The 21266-nt window shown below is 39.0% G+C and overlaps 2 protein-coding genes across 2 annotated transcripts in view; one reads left to right on the forward strand and one right to left on the reverse strand.

Annotated features, from left to right (window-relative positions):
• Positions 1-501: 501 nt before the first annotated feature.
• LOC104695711 (betaine--homocysteine S-methyltransferase 1) lies at positions 502-16816 on the reverse strand. Its single transcript, XM_039567104.1, has 8 exons — positions 16709-16816; positions 12971-13103; positions 9004-9122; positions 7656-7847; positions 6911-7058; positions 5847-6029; positions 1987-2215; positions 502-1503 (listed from the first exon to the last, which is right to left on the reverse strand). Exons 1-8 carry the CDS (start codon positions 16745-16747, stop codon positions 1329-1331), a joined length of 1218 nt encoding a protein of 405 aa, XP_039423038.1. The 5' UTR covers positions 16748-16816; the 3' UTR covers positions 502-1328.
• A 291-nt stretch (positions 16817-17107) lies between these two features.
• DMGDH (dimethylglycine dehydrogenase) overlaps positions 17108-21266 on the forward strand; it is a 40903-nt gene continuing 36744 nt past the window's right edge. Inside the window, exons 1-2 of the mRNA XM_039567103.1 lie at positions 17108-17284; positions 19152-19317. Of these exons, the coding sequence (XP_039423037.1) occupies positions 17184-17284; positions 19152-19317 (267 nt within the window). The 5' untranslated portion in view covers positions 17108-17183. The remainder of the gene's footprint in view (positions 17285-19151; positions 19318-21266) is intronic.

The following is a 21266-nucleotide window of genomic DNA, read 5'->3' on the forward strand; positions in this document are numbered from 1 at the left end:
GTTTTGCATATTTGTTTCCTGAACTGCAGAATACCAGCATGGATAGAAATGAGGAAATAGGCGTATACATAAAAAGTAGTCAAACTAAATCTTTCAACACTAACTGTGAGAATGAGATTTTCATAAAGGTAGTTTACTTAATGTAGGATGGGTGGAAATTCATTCTAGAGAGAAATCTAAGTTGTGTAGTATTTCACAAAAATAAATGATGGAAATGTGTCCTTTATAAGTTCCAATATAGTGTTTTCCTATGAAAACCCTTCTCAACAAATCAGTGTACAAATTCCATGGGTTTTCTTAACTTGAATGGATTGATCTATTTCCTAACAGAGTTTTTTATTTATTAAAGCTAAGATTGTAGAGTGAATCAATCAGCTTAAAAAAAAAAAAAAAGGCATGTTGTACTACTCTTTTAAACAGGAGTTATATCTTAGAAACCTGTTTTTTTGCTATTTTAAGATAACCAAGTAATTAAAAAGAGATTTCCAGAAATCAGCTGCATCATTTGAAAATTGGCTTTTTACTGGGGTACAATAATTCTTTTTGAGGTCTTATGATTTAAGGTGTGAAGATAATACAATAATATTTCATTATATTATTTTTAATTTATTTGACTTTTTTTTTTAATTGCAGAGTAATTTCTTAAGCCTTTCAGTCTCCAGAAGAGTAAATCTTCTGTACATGGTACCTTAAGACAAAAACTGAGTTACCTACCTGCCATTTTTCTTTTCTAAAAGTTCTCTGAACCTTTCCCCCCGCATATAAGACATTCCTGCAAGATCTCATTTTCCTTATGGTTTGATTGCAACTGCAAGATGTATTTTTCAGTTTACTTTTATTCTCTTGAAACCAAGAAAGTGACTACAAATAATTGGTGGCTTGTGTGTTCCTGCACTAGTTCTCAATAAATCTGGACGTCTGAGAAAGCTCCTGTAATACCAAACTGAAAACAGACTTGGAAGTTGAAGTCCATTGACACTGTATTTATAGATAGCTTTTTCTTTTTTCACAGGTGGGTTGAGCCAATTATGACTTTCCAAGTATTTCTGTTGTCTACCCAATTAATGGCACCTAGCTAACCAGAAGCTCAATTATTATGAGAATTCAAAATTACTTTTGACTGTGTATTGTTTAAACTATTTGTCTAGAGAAAGATTTTATTGTCAAAGTAAGACATATTTACTATGTAATCACATTCTTTCTGCATTTTGTCTCTTTCACTACATTTTAACTGATAAATCAACACAGTACTCATCTTCACAGATTTTCTGAAGCATGAGATGGTCAGTAGATAAATCATTGTAAGATTTACACAATTGCACAATTGATTAGAACTTCTTTTTCTGGAAAAGCTCCTTCAACTGTTGTTCAGTTGTTGCTTCTTTCTGTTGCATCAGCTCCTTGGCTCCTTTGGTCACTCCCCAGCCATCTGGCTTTGACATGGAAGGACAATATGGCCTGCCTGAAGCAGGCTTCAGATTCTCCCAGTATTCTTTTCTTGCCCTAAATAAAGAAATAAAAATTCAGGGTTTTTTTCCAGCACCTCAAAATATTGAAGGAAATGTGGCTTAAATAACAATTGCAAAGGGTCATCTAACTTGTAAAGATTGACATTATACATAGATACAGAAGTATGAATGAAAATATGCAATTAAATACTACATGCTTTAAAAGTATCTTTAAAAGTATCTTTCCACTTTTGAAAGGAATACTGTAAGCCAGCCACAAACTGGTTTACAATACTCTGTCAGTTTTTCCTTTTCATTTTCATGAATTACATTCACAGATCCTCTACTTCTCCTTCACCCTTTTCCCTGCTCCTAGGTCAGCTTTAATTCTTTGAAATTATTAAAAATAAACCACATCATTGTAAACATAGAATGTTTACAGTGATATTTAGATGCCCACATCAGCTAAGCGTGTGCTCTGTGGAGCATTGTAAGCCTTTGCAAAAGGTGTGCTGGTTTCCAGGTCAGATATACGTACCTTGCTCTGACCCAGGGTTTGGTATGCATGCTCAGGTTATCACCCCAGCTACCATGTTTCTCAGAAGCTTCCGGCAAAAATCCCCTTTCAGGAGCCAACTCCTCAGCTATCGCTCGAATATGATATGGCTCAAATCCACAGCAGCCTCCAATGTAACGAATTCCTAAGTCATAGGCCTTTCTTGCATATTTCTGAATGTCCCATCTGGTTACAATTCTTGGCTCCAGACCTGCAAAGACATTAGTATCTTAAGTTTCCACCACGGTCCATTCCATTTTTATCCATTTTTTAGTAAGAAATCATGTTGTTGAAACACTTGCACACTGTTTGCAAAAGTGGTTGTAGGTGTAGATGTACGTGTTTGAACTGACTGACCTAGGATTAGGGATTCAAACTTTCACAAGGCTAGCTTTCAGGTTCTGCAGTGCTGGTAAGCACTGTTGGCTTTGCAAAACAGCACCTAGTATCTTCTAAGGCTGACCACATGCTTTCCATTCTGCCAGAGTTCTTAGCTGAAGAATTGGAATACTTTCAATGTTATGGCTGTATTTCCTAATAAACAATAAATACCTGGGAAATCTGATTACCACACACTAATCTGTGATAGGAGAAGGTATCAGCCTACCTGCAGAGGAATAATCCTGCTCATTATTCGCCAGAAATGCTTATTACACTTTTTGTCTATGATCAGATACTGGCAGCCAGTTGTTTCAGCTGGGATCTTTAGCTATTTCTTAGTCCATCCCTTAGTCATAATTCCAGTCATGAGCAGCTTGCTGCCTCAAACCACCTCATTCCTTGTGGAAAGTTCTGTGTGTAGGTTAAGTTAGAATGCAATCTTTATTTTGAACCCTTCTCTCTGCTGCAGGTTGTGTTGAGCATTGTGATGGAGTAACAAGAGCTGAGAGAGTAGACTTGTGGAAGAAAAGGAATAGGAAGTGTAAACAGCAAAGAAAAGCACACCTCAAAGAGCTGGAGGCACAAGAGTGGCATAACTGGAAAGAAAAGAACAGGGACTGAAGAAGAAACTTTAAGAAATAAAAATACAGAAATAAAAGAATAAAAATCTTCCCACTTCTTAATGCACATGCACATCTGAAGGACATGAACCAGCATGATTATCAGGCAAGTGCAGCATCATGTCTGTACACTGAACACTGCTGGGCAAAGCAGCTGTGTTTGAGGTAGTAAGGCTCCAGCAACACGAAGATGAAGTAGGATTGAAGAATGTTACTATGTTCTGTCCCAAAAATGCCTAACATGCAAGAAGTTGATACAAAGCAGATATACTGTAAGTCCATTGTGTAGTTAAGAAATAGGATCAAAAATTAAAAAGCAGAAGGAAGACAATTAAATATTCTTAAACAGAAAATTATCGGTGTCAGAGGGAAAGACAGGACAAAGGAAAAGTAGGTGGACTAATATTGCATGGAAAACTTAGATTAAGCGTTTTAGAAAGCTGTTCAAATAAAAACAAGCTTTTATACAGTGCTGCAGATATGACAGAAAGCACCAGAAGCACAAATTCATTATTTCCTTTTCTTCCATATATCATTAAAAAGCTAATGCAAAATTTATGCAAATTATCAACAGTAAGAATGCATCATTGTGCACTCAACTTAGACCTGTACAAGCAACTCTGTTCAGGGGAACAGTATAAATTGTTTCCCTGTCTTCTCCATCTCCCTGTCACAATCATGTGACCTGATGAATGAATTCATCCGATGGCAGATGAAGTGGCTAAGCCCCTGTCCATCATATTTGAAAACTTGTGAAAGTCCAGTGAAGTTCCCAGTGACTGGAGAAGGGAAAGCATAACCCATACTCTAAAAAAGGCAAAAAAGGAAAAGCCAGAGAAATACAGACCAGTCAGTCTTAAAATGCCCAGAAAAACCATGGATCAAATCCCCTGGAAACTGTGCTAAGGCACACAGAAAATAAGGATGTGATTGGTAGCAGCCAACATGGTGTTACTGAGGGCAAATCCTGCCTAAAAATTTGGCGGCCTCCTATGAGGGGGTTACAGCATTGGTGGAGAAGGGAAGATCAACTGCTGTTACTACCTTCCTGGACTTCTGCAAAGCATTTGATACTGTCCCACACAACATCCTTGTCTCTGAAGTGGAGAGACACCTTCCCAAAACCAACTAACATTTTATTTTCCATGTCTGTCAGTGCAACTTGGCTTTTTTTCTTGGCTTTATTCAGAATGAAATATCTCTAAGTTAACAGTTTTTGATGAGAAGAATTGTAACCTGCTCCTAGATTTGCCCCCTCGATATATCTGCTTTTGAGATAGTTAAGTATGCTCTCACTGACCAGGACATTTCTTTCTAAAATATTGTCCTTATTTAACTGGTGACATTTCAGAGAAATTGCAATAACACAGAAGAGAACACATAGAAAAATAAATACTTCTGCCATCTAGATGCTGGAGTTTGTCAATACAACACACCTAACACTTTCCCAAAAACTTAGATCTTGTTGCCCTACACAGAGTTTATGTACTCTTCAGATACCTAAATATCTCTTTTGTTATTGCCTTCATGAAAATGGAGTAATTTGGTCAGTTTAACAATGATTTACCAAATAGATTATCTGCTGTCAAGCAATCGATTGGTGCTTCTGGGTTTTGAAAACACTCACAGAGCCAGACTTCACCAATTAATTATTCATGGCAATTCTGAATACTGAGATGTCATACAGATTGCTTATAGCACACAAGCCAAGAACCATAACAAACTAAAGAGTGAATCCTTCCATTCACTTGATTGCCTACTGCATCTGTTTGATTTCTTTTTTTTCTGCTTGCAATCAGAGGAGCTATATGAAGGAATGAATAGGATAAATGAGTTCCTAACATTTTTAAACATCAGATATTTCCAGGACTCAGACGTCTTATTACCATTTAATGAATGCCTCAGGCTTATTCTTTATTCTCTTTCCTTCATTTATGTAAAGAGAGGAATCTAAAGGAAAACAACAAGCTTCCTGAAAATCACATATACTTCACAATTTTTTTGCTGCAAATTCAAATTGTGAATGTTTTAATACCATTTATTCTGATCTTGAAAAGAAGGGTGTATGATATCTGAAAATGAAAGAATTTTCTAATCAGCCTTAAAATGTTTAAGCTGATTTTGCCCTTATGTTAAAGGGATCCTTTACCTCTCACGTGAAAATAAGCACTAAATAGAGAAGCCTTATATACATATTAAATGGCTGAATCTTTCAGTTTTTGTAGTTTCCCCTGAGCATACATGTGATAGACTTCTTCTCCAAACTGCTAATTTGTTAGCAATGTTAAAGTCCCCTTTCTGCTTTCTCTCTAATCTCATGTACATTAGACAGCCACACTTACAATACTGAACTACTATGAGTGCAGTAATAACGTTCCTATATCCATTGTACTGCATTGTACATTAAATCCTTACATGGGTAAGCATAGGCCTTGTGGGATAGATGTCACAACCCAGAATAATGGTGGTTTTTCAGTACTTTTGCTGCTGTTCTTTGGACTGTTTACAGCTGTCCTGAACAAGGTTCTATAGCATGAGAAAGAACATTTTAAAAATAAATTTAGGTTGTGGAATTTTAAGTCTTTTCATCATAATTACACATTGAGTCACATGCTCTGATACTACCGAAGTATTCTCACTATGTGGATGATCTTTACTCCAATATTATATTTTAACCTGTCTGGAAAATGCCAGACAGGATAACTAGGACTCATCATACTGAATAAAAGGACACCTTGCAGTTCCAGCTGTACTATAATCTGGGGGGAAAAAAAAGCCAGGAACAATCAAGAAAACAAAACCAACCAACCACCACCAACAAAAAAGATACTCTTGTCTTACCAAAGGGAAATTCCGGAAGATCAATAAAGCCCTGCTTTCCACAATCAGGTGTATGGAAAGCAAGTGGCTGGGACATCAGGTGGGCTTTCAGTTTAGCAGCCTGCAAGCCCTCTTTCATCAGCCTCACAGTTTCAAGAGAAGTTTCTGGATCAAAATGGCAGTTGACTCCAACTATAGAAGCACCTAGGAGGAGGAAAGTAACTTCAAGTCACAGCTCCCCAGGAAGTGGGAGATGAAAGTACTTAGCAACAGCACTCTAGAAGCAGTGCTGTCCATCTTTACATCAGTGTTATGAAAACAAGGCAGCTGTGCTAGAGCCAGGCACACACAACCTCCTGAGGTTGATCATTCCATTTACATCTCAGCTTCACCCTTCTTTACCTTCCTAATGATGAATCACATCTTCTACCCTCTTACAGATGTTTTTTCTTACCAGTGTTTAATCAGTGAAGTCTGATTATGTATAGTCACACACGCAAATAAGTAGCAGGTTCTTAACACAAGTTCTACCTTTGGATTTCAACTGTAACTCAAAAAGGAAAAGAGAAGTTCGGAATAGATACGTAAACCCGTGTACCTTCACTCATCATGCCCTTGATTAATTTCTTCTGCCCTTCCCCTTGTCCTGTAGAAAATAGCCTTTTATAGGCAAAATTATTAATTTTTTCACCCTCTTAATTCTCTCATCCTGAGCTTGAACTGTGTGCAAAAACACTTCAGAAAAACATAAGCAGAGAATCAAAGGTGGCTTTGTGCTTGTGATTCTAGAATTTGGGGACAGGTCTGTAATGAAATTTGAGTAGGTTTAGGATTTTGCTGTATTCAGTATCAGTTGTGTCTGGCTATTGCTCCCACCCATTGCATACTGGTTATCAAGGATCTCATAGCTATATTTCCACATAATTTTTACTAGTAAAGTACATATAAAAACTTTTCTACAGAGTTAAAACTCATCAGATATGACTGGGAAGCTACCTCCTTGAGATATACATCTATTTATTTCAATGATTAAGGACTTTACTTTGTTCCATACTTTTAAAGGACACATTAAAGCAGATTCTTACCAGCCTTTACCAGCTGGACAGCACATTGTCCAGGGGACACTCCATGCATGTCTCCTTCTGGACCAATGCACATCGTAGCTGCAACTGGCTTTCCAGATTCTTTTAGAACTTCAACTGCCCAGACAGCCTCTTCAACATGTTCAAAATACTGAAAGAAATTAAAACTAGGCTATTTTGTTTCTCAGCAACGAAATATAAAAATATAAATCCAGACCCCAAATCCACCATCAATACAATAATTTTATTCTTTTCTGAATACTAACATATTCTTTTCTTTATACTAACATAATTCAATTGAATTTACTGGCCACACAATTTAAAAAGGATTTCTAAAAGTGAATAAAAATAAATTAAAAATAATGATACTTTTGTTTCAGAATAAGAATGCCCATACCGGAGGTTAATCAAGGATTAACTGAAGAACTATTGTCAACTAGAGAAGTCATCTTAGGTTGCTTTCCACATATGGGAAGAAATAGGGATTAGTCAAGATCCCATTTACATTTCTTCTTTGTATCAGCACAGAATTTTACTTGACTGAGGTAGAAATTGAAGTTTCAAAGTCCTATTCTAGAGTACCTGTAGATGTTGGTGTACATCTAGAAAAATATCTGATACCACTGGGATACAAGCACAGCAGAAAATTTTAAAGGAGGTAGCAACATGTAGTTATAGACCCTAAATAGACATCTTCAAAGTTAACAGTGTGCCAGTTGAAGGCATGCGCTTATTTTTACAAATTTACCTCTGCAATTAGAAAGTCCACGTTCTTCTTCATAAAGACATCCAGTTGCTGTCGAAAGGCTGCTTTAACCTCTGTTTTATCCTTGCAGCTTAAGTAAGATGGTGTTTGACTGACTCCTCCAGCCACTAAAGCATCACCTTCATTAGCCACTTCTCTTGCAATGTCACAAGCAGCTTCATTAACTTTTTGGCACTGTGTGAATATAGATTCTGTTAGTTTTATCTTACAGAGGTATGCATGTAATTTCAGAGCACTATAAGGACAAAAATAGTCAAAAGTCAGAATGGTTTTTGTATTTTTTTACAATTTAAATTAAATTTAATTAAAATTAAATGGATTTTAAAGTAATATTGATTAGGAAGATATGTTTCTTTCAAACAGTAAAAAACAGGAAGGAAACTAATTTCTTGCCTCCTCTAAGTTATCATATTATCAAATACTACAAAATATATTACCTGTAATAGATCTTACACAAATAGCCTATAAAAAGCAAGTATTTGGTGTGAAGTGGAATTTCCTTTGCCTCTTAGAAAATGAGTTATTTACACCTAAGCATATACTTTCATTCTGAAAATTGTGGATGGAAAACAAAATATATGGGAATTACAATATTTTTTTAAAATGTATTTTAGTGTACTGATAAAGACCAGAAAAACCACTCAATGCCAAGCCATCTAGTCTCAAAGGAACTATATAAAAATGTTTGGCCAGGAATTCCACTGGACCTTAGGCCTACATCTAGTAAACACGCCCAGCATCCGAAAATTCCTTTGTGTAGGGGGTAACAAAACACCAACATTGTACTTCTGTTGATGTAACAGATTACCTTCACATGAGGGAAGGGGAATATTGACTACAGTGTGTAGCTCCAATTCTTTTAGTTGCTACTCAATGAATATATGGCTCTAAGAAACATTTTGTTCTCATTAGCCACTCATCATTCTCTAGGATTCTTCACCATTTTTGCAGCTGAGTCATATCTCTGGAAGTTAAAGCACTTCTGTTTTTTCACTACTTGCTCTCTGTGCATGTAGTACTCCCTATAATCTTTGTATCAAAACTCCGGTAAACCCATCTCCTCAGATAAAAATATAGAAAAAATACTATGTGGTCATTCTCTTTCCTCTCTTCATCCTTGCCCCATTTTGTCTTTGATTTTTGTTTTGGTTTGGGTTTTTTTGTCACATCACCTTGCCTTTCTTGCTATTCCAAACTCTGTAATTGCATCGTCTCATTCTCTGGTCCTCAAAATAGCCAAAACTCTTATGACAAACTCGATAATGTTTCTGCCAAACCTTTTGAAATTAATCAACTTATTTTGTATATCCATCAAAACTGTTTTACTCACACTTATTTTCTCAGCTACATAATTTCCCCTGTTCTCCAGTTTGTCCTCACTGGCATAAAAGGTGAAGGTCTGCAGAACATTGGCTCCAGCTCTGAGGAATTCCCGGTGAAGCTGACGAACTGCAAATTAAGATACAAAGTTATTACTGTGTTATCCTAAAATCCAATGTTTATTGATGAAATGTTACTGTAAAATAAGTGGCAATGTGTTTACTAGAAAACCCATTATGAGAAATTAGAAGCAGCACCCCAGTCTGCATAGAATTTCTTTCTTCTCACTCTCAAAACATTAGGTAGAAATTTTTCTCCTTAGTTCTTCTCTGCTAAGAATGACTGAAGATTTCCATTTAGTTTATCTACAGATTAATTTTTGCCTGCCACCTTGCCTATCCTCTATTTTCTGCAGTCCTTCAGATCTCCCTGATATAGACCTTTATAGAGATTTTATAGCGATTTAGGAAGGGATAGCAAACATCTAACAAAAGAACATGAAAGCATAGCAAGGAACACCAGACAAAAGGTTTTTCAAATGAAAAAGCTGCCTTTTCTTAGCTTCTATACTATGAAGAAGAAAACAAGACAGTATCATGGCAATAAATTTAGGGACAAGATGATACTTATATGGAAGAATACAGTGTTTCATTGCCTCCTCTATTTTGCATTTTTGAGTTTTCTCCCCTGACAAAACTTTAAAAGAGCATAGTCAGCCAAAACCAAAGCTCTATTTTGCTAAATACACCGTTAATTAGAAGATTTGTTGCTCCCGAAAAGTGACTCACATCAGACAGTTAATTCTTTCTGTATGTCTGCACATGATGATTTTACTTCATAGACAACACTCTTTTTAAAGGAAAGGCTACCATTACTTTTAAAAGACAAATTTCTTACATTAGGGCTTTGGGAAAGGGCTCTGTAATGGTAGTTGTGCCTTTCTGGCTGTAAGCAGTGCACTGCAATCACCACAGCAGGAACAGAATAGGAACTGTCAATTGATTTTATTATATACCCACAGAATAATAATTACAATAATTTCTGGAATGCTACTGGTCATGTAAAACAGAGTGAAATGCTCAGCAGCTTATAGCAAATACAGGAATAATTTATTCCCTAGGTACTGTACACAAGACACTTATTACCTAAACACACAATAACACAGCACTTTCTGTGGCAGAAGTTTATAAAAGTTTTCCTGAAATCCTAGTTTATCAAAACTCATTTGTCCACAGACACACTTTGTGTCACTAAGAAAATGTGCAAGTTTGTCATGACAATAAAAGTACTCCCTTATGCTGCAACACAGCTTTCTACACCAAAGAAGCTCAAGTAGCATTTTGTGTTGCTAGAATCAACCTGCATACATGCAAGATTTCTGCTTTCAGTGAAGGATCAATGTAGTGTCTCTTGCTTTTCTCTACTGGTACAGTATTTAATTTCTACTTGCAGTTGTGGGTAACTGCACAATGCTTCTCTCCTTACTACACAGGTGATTTAACACAGTGCTTCTTTGCCCAGCAGGCACAAAAATCTTTCCAGGAACATAGATTATAGTAGAGCTATGGCTCAAAAAGACCATGGAATCTGCCTGAACTCCTGGGATCAAATTTCATTTTCACAAAAATTTGTAGTGCAGGGAGTATTCTTTTACCTACATCATAGCAACAGGCTACTGATCCCAAATAAAAGGGCTGTCTCTGTATGTTTCTAATGTTCTGCAATTTTTATCCTCCTGAATGAGGAAGCATTAATGAAAACTGGTCAGGAAATAAGAAAAGGAAAATAAGATCTACAAATATTTTCACAAATGCTCTATGACATTTGGATAGTAGACCATTCCTAGAAAAATGCCTGGGATTTGTGTGAACAGGGATGGTGATATAAGTAGGAAAATGAAATACAATCTAACACGTATGATTAAGGAACTTCACACCCCAAAATACCAAGTATTTGAATAGGAGACATGGGTTAGCCTTTGAGGGAAACAGTAGTGTTGTATCAGCCTGAATCTCATTCAACCTCAGGCAAATAGGTTTTACCAGTAGAATACATTGTTGCTTTTATCAAACTCACAGCACTATGCACTATCAAAACCCCAAACCACTCTGTAATTTACTTGTGTGACTTCCAGCATGTTAATGAAACTGTGTTTTCCTTCAGCATTTGAGAAGTGGGGATAATACTCACATATGAGGCTAAAACATTATTAATAATTTGATGCATTTTAGGAGACAGGTGTATAACACCAATTTTTCAATTAAATCCATCATGAGTTGGACATTTCATAAAAGACACAGACATAAGCTGTGAGGAGATAGGGGCAATAAGCACCCATACATATGGCTTACTACAGAGCAATACAGAGCAATACCTGATCTGTCTCAGAAAGAAAATTTAGATCTCCTAATTTCTAAAATTATCAGTCTGGCAAATCTTCTCTTTGGTAATACAGTTAATGGCCTCAAACTCTTTTTTTTTTCTTTTAGTACTTGCTGCCTTCTCAGAACTTCCTTCCTTTTCCTCTCCTTATAAAGACAAGAAGCTGTGGTAGTTGTATGGTTTTTATACCCGCTGCCTCAGCCAGTTGCTCCTTGTGTTCTTTTACATCTGCTTTCAAAGTAACATGACCCTTGAGCAAGCAGGAGCAAAAAGCAGTAATGGAGGGAAAACAGCCCCACTGCACAAAAAGAAATGAACGCATTTACCCTGAAGGGTGTATTTATAAATAGCCTACAAGAGACGTGCAGAATGTCAAGGGCTTTTGAGGTGAAAAAAATAACAAGCAAAGGGGAAATAAAGAGCATGGGACAAGTGCTATGAGTTGTAAGATGGAACATGCAGGGGCAGACAAAGGTAGACATGGAAAGAAATAGAGAGATGATGGAATGTCTCTTTGGGAGATGAGTCAACAAATTAGGTCATCAAACCTTAAACCTTTGCTGGAGCTCTGCATTATCTAAAGCTGCCTATAACCCTACATTAGGGATGCTAAGTGACACAAAAGTGACATTTGAAGGCTAAGAAGGATTAGGCTGAAGAAATAGGTAAAGTATACAAAATGAGGTAACAGAGAGAACTAAGATAGCTCTCCTTTCCCTCCTCTTCCTTCTTCTCCTGTATAGAAGAAAAAGACTAATTTGGAATGGCAAACACTTAGAACAAAGAAATTTTTTCCCCCAGGATATTCTGAATTGGCTTGTGGGATTAACTGCACATCATATTACTAGGGCAAATGCTTTCTTGTAATGAAGCATACATAAATGGATAATACCATCTGCTTCTGCACTATTTATGCTAAACACTATAATCTACACTGGAAGGCATAGAATGGTTGGTCATTTTTTCTCTGTCCACTTTAAGAGAGTTACTCCGTTAAATGTTTGCTGCAATTTTCAGATTCCTATCAGGTTTATAATTCCCCATTTTACAGTGGAGCCAGAAACATTTAATACTCTCATTATGATGTTTATTAAAAACTGCCATTTCTCTGAAAGAATTAATAAAAAAACTAATTTTGTTTATAAAGATAAATTAATTACTAGAACAAAACAGATACTTAACTGCAGAATTCTTTTTCATGAGATATTTTAAATGACAAGCTTTAAATGATCAGCTCAAGGACAGACTGAACAAATCCGTAACAGAGAAACCACTGAATGTTATTAAACACAAATATAACCACAACTGCATCAAAAAGTCCCTGGGATGCAAGTTATTGAAAACTGAGAGAGCATTCTGAAGAGGTATCACTAGATGTTTGCACTATTCATATTCTTACCCAGCCAACTTCTTTTGGCCAGTGTTAGTGCAAGTCCAAGGGGTAAGATGAGCAGGTTTTAGGCTGTTCTTAATATAATGCTACAGTGTCAAGAGACATTTGTATTTAAAAACCTACTGCAAGTTCCTATATATTTATTATTTAGCCAACCATGTTTACATTCACTACAGGAGTATCATTTCCCAGTAGAACTGACCTGCTTCTGGGTGTTCTACAGTTGCTTCAGGAGTCCAAGGCCCAGCTTTTACATATCCCCTCTTTTCAAGAGCAAAGACAAATCCCCCATCTCCAATCACAATTTCTCCAGCATCCAAGCGTTCTAGAATACCCTGGAGAAAGCAGGAGGGTAGGTTAATGATTACAGTTCTTCAGTTTGGTGGCCTTCCTTTGTCTTTGGTGCCACTTTCTGTATTTGCAAGGCAGACATAAATATCTGTGAGCTAGCAGAAATACTTTTGCCACAATAATAAAAAGTAATAAACTTCCTTCTTGAAATTCTAATTAAAGAATGGTAGGTGTGCTCTTTTGCAGCATAAGGCTTTAATATGTACATATATATTATGTGTAAGACTTCTCATTAGTCAATTATGTTGTATTCCAGAGATATTGTTCCCAGAACTTTAAGTCAATGGTCCAGTTCCATTCCTATAAAAATAAAATGCCATCTTAAATTCTCCTGTAAAATCCATGGGAAACTTCTTAAAATGAAACACTAGTACCACTGATCTGTTTAGTAGCTCATCTACACTTTAGCTTCCAATGCCACCTTGACAGAACCTTACCAGAGCACAAGCAGCTTGTGACACCAGATGGCACAACAGGCATCACAGAAAACTAAGCATGCAACAGTTTCCTACTAAACAAAAGGCATCTCAGAAAGCTGACTTGAATTTTCTGACAGTCTTTTCACAGGCCTGGGTTTGCTTACCCAGATTTACAAAAGAAAGAAAATCTTGTTCGTTCTGTACAGCCCTGAAGTGTTTTAGAGTGCCAAGTTAGAAACCTTACAGCACCCTGTAAGGCACTCTTCTGCCTTGAACTCCGCATTAATGCAAGGAAAGTGTGGGTACGGGATAAGAATTAATCAAAGGTAAGACTGAACTTTCCATCCATAGTTTTCTTGATGGCATTGGCATTTCAACAGAAGAAATTTGAGGGAGTAGGAAAAAGAAAAGCCTTATGGACATAGAGTTGAGGGTGATTTTCATGCTGAGTGGAAGGTTTTTTTAACAATTACCCTTCAAACTTTACTAATTATCTTTCTTGATAATTTCCTATTCATTAATACAATTATCTCATGCCATATATCCAGCAAAGACAAAAGCTTATGACATCTGAGCACCATCCATTAGGCAGAACGAGAGTATGCCTTTCCAACAGTAAGGAGCACTGTGCCAGCTGTGCCAGTTTCAGTACCAAGCACAGCAGTGTGAGGCTCCTTGGAGGCTGCAAAGCCTGGCTGAGAGCATCACCTACTTTGGCTGAGGCAGTGACATTGCAGCAAAATGGCAGGACTTGTCTGTACCATGCTGCTGGGCAGAGCTTTGCCAAGTGTTGGCCTGCAAATCTCTGTATCAGATTCCTTTGCACACTATGGACTTGCCAAAATATTGACCCAATTAACTTTAACAAAGTGTGCGAGTTTTTATCTTTGTTTCCACAGAATCAGAGAGAAACAATTTTAGTGTAAATGTCAGGAGATTTTGTAAAGACTGTGCTTGCAATAAATGAACTTTCATTTGTAACAGAATGCCTCAAATGGCACCAGAGAAAAGCTCACTGGCTGAGTCCCTGCTTCCTCTGTCTGCCAAAGAATCTTTTGTAGGTGAAGCCTGCTCCAGAAATTTAATATGCAGAGAACAGGCATGCAGAGGAAAAAAAAAATCTTTAACATACAGGCAGCCTCAGCTGTTGCTTGTAAACTGGACATTAAGTAATAGACAAAATTGACATAATATATAGGTATTATATTTATTTTTGTACTATGTAGGTATTTAAATGTACTACAACAGAACTTTCTTTTAACAAGTCACTTCTAGGGTTTAACAGCAGTTTTTCTTCACAGTTCTGGGGTTTTTTGAAGTACATTTTGGTATAATCTTCACTTTTGACACACAGAAGTAACATAAGCCATGTTTGAATAGACCATGCCACCTGAATATATTGTGATATATTAAGCCTAGCATCAGGGTATCTAATGGCAGGAGAGATAAATACAAAGCACAAAATACTTAATAAAAACTTAGTTTGTCAGTTTATGCTGGATTCAAATGGAAATAACTTTTTTGCAAACTTTATTATAGGTCTGACATCTTCTCTTCATACATTTTTACTTTATTTACTTTGCAAAATACCACCGATTAAACCAGCATACAGCTAAGTGAAGTTCAGCATCAACACTGTTTTATTCAGAGACCTACACCTGTGTGCTCATGTCTAATCCAGATCAAAATTGTACTGTCAGGTGATCTGGTAGGAGACAAATCTGGTATTAAATCACAAGAAACAGTATGTGTAAAAAGCTATCCAATGCTTTTTTGAGCCATCATTTCGCTGCTTTACATTTGCTACTATGAATGAAGTTGCACCACATAGTACATACACATATATATGGAGAGCATGAGTGCAAATGCCTATATGAAGATATTCCTACTACCATCTTTAGGAGTGTAACTGTACTGTGTAACTGAAAAGCCTGCTTGATCCACCTGTAACCTACCTTTTCATCAGTGGAGAGAAAGCAAATCTCGAAACAACCAGTCAGATCTCAAACCCCCAAGAGAAGTCCACTGTTTGTAGGGGGAATTTAAGACAGTTTTCTTCTGCTAGGTGTTGAAATTAGGTGGTATGTGTCAAAATATGTAAAGCAGAACAAATACCCCTCACCTTTTTCCTTTCTAACAAATCTACCTCGAAGACCCAGGAAGAGCTCATAGACTTCTTCCCATATCTTCCTGCTCTTTTGCTCTAGACTTATACACTACACATAAAAATGAGTAAAACCCATTCTGAGCAAGATGTGCCCTATTAATGGCAATAGCGTCCTTTAAACAAAAGACAGAATATGTGATTCTGCTGACCTTCTCAAGCAGCAGTGCAGGGTACCAGTTCTGATGTATGTCAGAGAGTACAACTTAGATATTGCTCATAGCTTTGCCTTAATGGCCTGAATGGCTGGTGCTTGGATAACTTTTTATACTGGCTTATTTCTTTAACTAAATGGGGGAACAGTGGCCATACATACACTGGAGTCTGGGTTGATATTATAAACACCGTTGCATCCAGTCATATTAATCAAGGGGTGAGCAATCTGGATCTTTTAAATAGAGTGGTCAGGATGCTGGAGACAGAAATCTTATCCAATAACAGCTTATCCTGTTATATTTAAGATTTTAGTTTGCAGTGTGTTGCAAGCCCTGCTTAATTTGAGTATTGCATAATATTAAGCTAAATGGTTTTATACTCCAGTGACTCCACTCTGTGTTCAGAGAAACAAAGATTCTCTGGGCTGTGACTGCGTTAAGATCAATCTAATTTATCTATCTCACATACCCAAATATCTTTAACGTCTCGATGCTGAACAGGTAAAATTATTTTTATGGCTTTATTTTAAGTTTTCACAAGGTCACCTTACCTGCAGAGATACCGAGTACCTTAGTAGGAGGTTAACCGGCGCGGTCGCGGGTCGTGCCAGTCAAGCAGCAGCGCCCCTGGAGAGCCCGCGGACAAGATCCCGCGGAGGCGGGAGAGGTGACCGGGAGCTCTGCCCTGTGCCAGGCTCCCGGCGCGGGGCTGCTCCCCCGCACTGCCCTGTCCCGCCGAGGCAGCGCCCGCCTGTGGCGGACGGCGGGGGGGACCGCGGTGGAGGCACCGCTCCGGTGCCCACGGGGAGCAGCGGCCGGGTCTGCGCGAGGGAGGGAGACGGGAGATTTACCCTTTTGCCTTGTTTCGCGGTCTTCCTGATCGGCAGCATCTTCCTCGCCCAAGGACGCTGGCTGCCCGGCTATGCCCCGACGGGTCGACGCGAAGCTCAGCTCGACGGGCTCTCCGGCTGCACGTTTATAGCCCGAGGAGGAGGCGGGACGCTGTGGGCAGCGCTGCGGGCGGCACCCCCGCCCGGCCCGGTCCCTGACCCCGCGGGGCGCATCGGCTCGGCGGGGGTGCCCCGCGCCCTGCCGCCGCCCCCGCCCGGCTCGAGGTCCGGAGGCGGCCGGTTGCCCCCCGGGCTGCCCCCCCGGCTGCCCCCTGCGCCAAGGGGCGGTCCGGCGCCCTCCTCCGGGAGGGCCGGGCTCGGCGGCGCAGGGACGGGACGGGACGGGACGGGACGGGACGGGACGGGACGGGACGGGACGGGACGCTGCGGAGAGCGGCGCGGAGCTTGCGCTCTCCATCCCTGCTGCGTGTGTAGGATGAGCGCGGTGCTGCGGGGAGCCCTGCGGCGGCTGCGGCCCCCGCGCCGGCCCGGGACCCTCGGTGCGGCTGCCCAGCGGCCCCTCGGCGCCCAGGGGCGGTGAGTGCGGGCCGGGCCGGGCGGAGGACGCGGGCAGAGGGGCTGGTCGCGGTAGCAGCCCTCCGCGCGTGGCTCCGCGCCGCCCGAAGGCGCGGCCCCCGGGCTGCTGCTGTCGGGGATGCGCAGAAAAGGCGATGGTGAGGGGAGCCAGCTCCGGCTCCCGGCCTGCGGCGGTCCACCATCGGCCGGACGGACCACCTGTGGCCAGCAGGTGCCTCCCTGCCCCGTGCATTGCTACGCCAAAGCGAGAACTAGCCCGGGGCGCACTGCTGACCTGGTGTAGAGAGGTCCCTTCTGTTGTTTTCTGGGCCATACCGATGAGCAAATAATGACCGGTTTTAACTGGCATCAACATCTGGGTGAACTGTGTAGTGCACCCCGGATTCTTGCCAGACTCCTGGGCAAGGGTTTGAAAAAGCCTGAAAGGCAGGTGAGGAGATATCAAATCCACAGCAAAAAGAAGAATGAGGAAAGTCCTTATGCTTGACCTTGATTACCACGTGCCTCAAAATTCAGTAGAGGAGCTGGAGTAAGTGTTACACCTGGCTGTTAAACAGCTTACTGTTAACTTCAAAAATTAATAAGTAATCAGAAAAAAGAACGCGTGCAAGTATGTGGTGTACTAAAGACAGAAAACCTGTGGTGTCCTGTGCTCCCATTTATTTTACTTTTTATTTGTCACCACCTAGTATATAAGTATGGTGCATATTCCTCCTGCAATTGCATTTAAAATGTCATAAGATCTCCATTCATGAGACATAAAACTAGTAGCTTTTATTTCCGAGTGGAAGAGGTAGAAGACTAGTTATACATTAGAAAGTCTGTTGCCAGAAAAGTTGAAAATGCACAAGGAGAGGAGAGATAAATTGAGCATTGATTAACTGTCGTGAAGGGAAAGATACTGTGGTTTCACGGTAGTCAGTACTACTACTGTAATAGTATGTCCTACCTTGTATCACATAAAAAAAAATTACTTTTTAAAAATTTTTGATAAATTTGCACATGTAGCTTGCTGCTTGACTCTCTGTGGATGAGGCAGTAGAGAGGAGGATCAGCTGACTTGAAGGAGAATAGGGCTGCCTGTGGCAGCAGTTCTGGTTTATGCTGGCCTTAAGTAGTTATGAGAGTACAGCGTGGCATAGCAGGTGTGAGCCATTGACAAAAACGTGTTTCTATAATGTTTTGTGTTAAGCAAAGTAGGACATGTCAGCTCTGGGATTGGCTTAGTTGTTTAGACCATGGTGCAAGTAACACCAAGGTTGTTAATTCAATCTCTGCATGGGCCATTCAGTTAAAAGTTGGACTCAATGATCATTGTGGGTACCTTCTAACTCAGAATATTCTGTGAATCTGTGAACATGTCAAAATAAACAGAACATGAAAGTAAGTACCAAGCTTAATTCTTTGTGAATATGTACACTGGTGCAGTCTACTAACATTGGTTTTAGAAATTTATTAAGAAGCCTTACTGAATAGACTTTTTTAAAGACTTTTTGTTGCACATACTACACAGCACTTCGGAAAAGTCAGGTTTTGACACTGTCATTTTAGGCATCAGCTTCTTTTTGAGAAATAGGATCTACGTATAAAGGTATATTGGATAAATAATATTTAAAGTTGCAAGTGGAAGCAAACTTGTTCTGTTGCTGTTTTCTTTTTTTTATTACTATTGTTTACCTATTTGACCCTCAAAGAGCATATACTTTAAAAGTGGGTATGAGTGAAGAGGTTAGGTTTTAAGCCAGGTGTGTAAACTCCCAAGCAGAAACCCACTTGTATTATGGTTGAAGCAATAAACAAAAGAGATGGGGAAAAGTGCAATTGCCTTTTTGTAACTGTCTGTAATATTATTTTATTTCTTTTTCAGTAAAGAAACCTCATCTCCTTCCTTAGGGAAAGACAGAGCAGACACAGTGATCATCGGAGGTGGTTGTGTTGGTGTGAGTCTAGCCTATCACTTGGCTAAAGCTGGCTTGAAGGATGTTGTTCTGCTAGAAAAATCTGAGCTCACTGCTGGATCTACCTGGCATGCAGTAAGAAATGTTTTGTTCATCTCTCAAATTAACAGCAGTTTGTGTATATAATGGTGGTGGAAATTTCAGTACTTTTTTATTCCCCAGCTTTCTTTCCTGCTGGCATTACACAAAATCTTGGAGGAACAAAGGTAACAAATGTACACTGTGAGTTTCTTAAGCCTGAATATATCAGCATTCTAAGGAAAAGAACTAAAAAGGCATGCATGTAATAATGTCAGGGTAGCAGCACCTCCTTTAATAATGCTAAGCACATGGTCATAGTGGTGCACAATATGCATTTATGTAATTATGTATTTTCTCAATCTATATCTGGAGTAGATAATGTAACAAAAATAAATAAAGCTTGCTACAATAATACAATAATAGATGCTTTTTCCATTCATTTCCAGCTATTCTTAACTGAAATTGGGAGGTTGTTATCCATGTGTATAGCGACACAAAAGAGCAGAAACCCAGCAGTTTGATGTCTCTTGATCTGCTCTGTTAATACAATAGAATATTTATGCAATACTCTACCTTTCAGGGACAAATTAAGGAGGATGACTCAGATGTATTATATTTTATTTGTATTCTCGTACTTCTCCCAGAGGAGGAAGTCTGAAGTCTGAAATGCTTCATCTTAGTGTAGATGTTTTGTGTGTTGGGGGCTTTTTGAAGGAACAATAGTAAAAAATGAAATTAAAAAAAAAAATCACTGCCTGCAGTGTATAAATCATATACTTCATTTTACTTGCTTTTTAATAAACAAAGCAAAAGAGAACATGCTGTATGTAGTAAGAAGAAACAACATTCAGTAATTGCGTATCTTTTAGACAGCCATACAACAGTCCAGCAAACAGAGCAACACCACGCAAAGTGTCAGGCATCTTGTATTGAATCATAACTACAAAATACTCAAAGAGTACTTTGACGTAAGTACAGGAGTGAGGCACAGACTGAATTCTATTTAAATGCATACACAAAACAATATCTTTGTAAAAAACAATAAAAAATCCCCTAGTTGAGTAAGGAACCAGAATCACAAATGGGGTGTTGTTACCGAACGTTTCCTTTGTTCTTGTTGTTACACTTGCTCACCCTAACTTACTGCTCATAATAGTGTCAACCCTGCCTTCAGTATTTTTGCTCACACTTAGTGAGTGCAGCATTGGAGCCCTGAGTGAGACTCAGTTTCAAAGGTAAGGAGGGACCTGGAACTCAGCAGAGAAAATGCCTGCACTTCCACAATTGAGAGGGCTGCCTCATGACACCTGTTAGAACAGAATTTGATGCGATTAACATAGCAAGACACCTAGTCATGGGCCATGTTAAAATGGATAACTTCATGGTATACTGTCTCTTTTCATTAAACTCAGTATTAGAGGACTTCATCTGAAGATGAAAAAGATGATAAATCTGTTTCAGATAATTAGAAAGATCAAAACCGTGACCATCAGTCACAATTACATATATCTTGTTATACCAGATACTGTGTTTTTCTCACAGTGATACAGTACTAGATACAGATGACACACATATTGTTAAGACGTGAAATGGCATGTAGCACATTGTCTGCAGCCACAATGTTGAAAGTCTAGTTCAGATGTTGATGTTGCTGCGCTATACCACATTTTACCTCTTTCACCGTCCAGGAAGTCCTGCCAGAGCTCAGGATCATGTTTCAGATAGATCGTATTCCTGCTGATGTTGCTGCCAAAACTTTCTTTCACTTCTCAGGTCTGAGATAAATTTGGCTAAGTTTCGTGTGTGCTATTAAAACAGCACAAGTATCCACATTTTTATGTTACCAGTTATGAAAAGGTATAACAGAGCAAGTTATTATACGTTATATTACACTTTTTCTTGCAACATGCAATTGATTTTGCTGCTGACAGTAAAGCACAGCACAAGACAAATGATGACTTGTTACAATTTGGTCAAACTTGCAAGAAGAATTTAGTATATAA

Source organism: Corvus cornix, chromosome Z (assembly GCF_000738735.6).
Source record: "Corvus cornix cornix isolate S_Up_H32 chromosome Z, ASM73873v5, whole genome shotgun sequence".
In the NCBI taxonomy this organism is placed as follows: domain Eukaryota; kingdom Metazoa; phylum Chordata; class Aves; order Passeriformes; family Corvidae; genus Corvus; species Corvus cornix.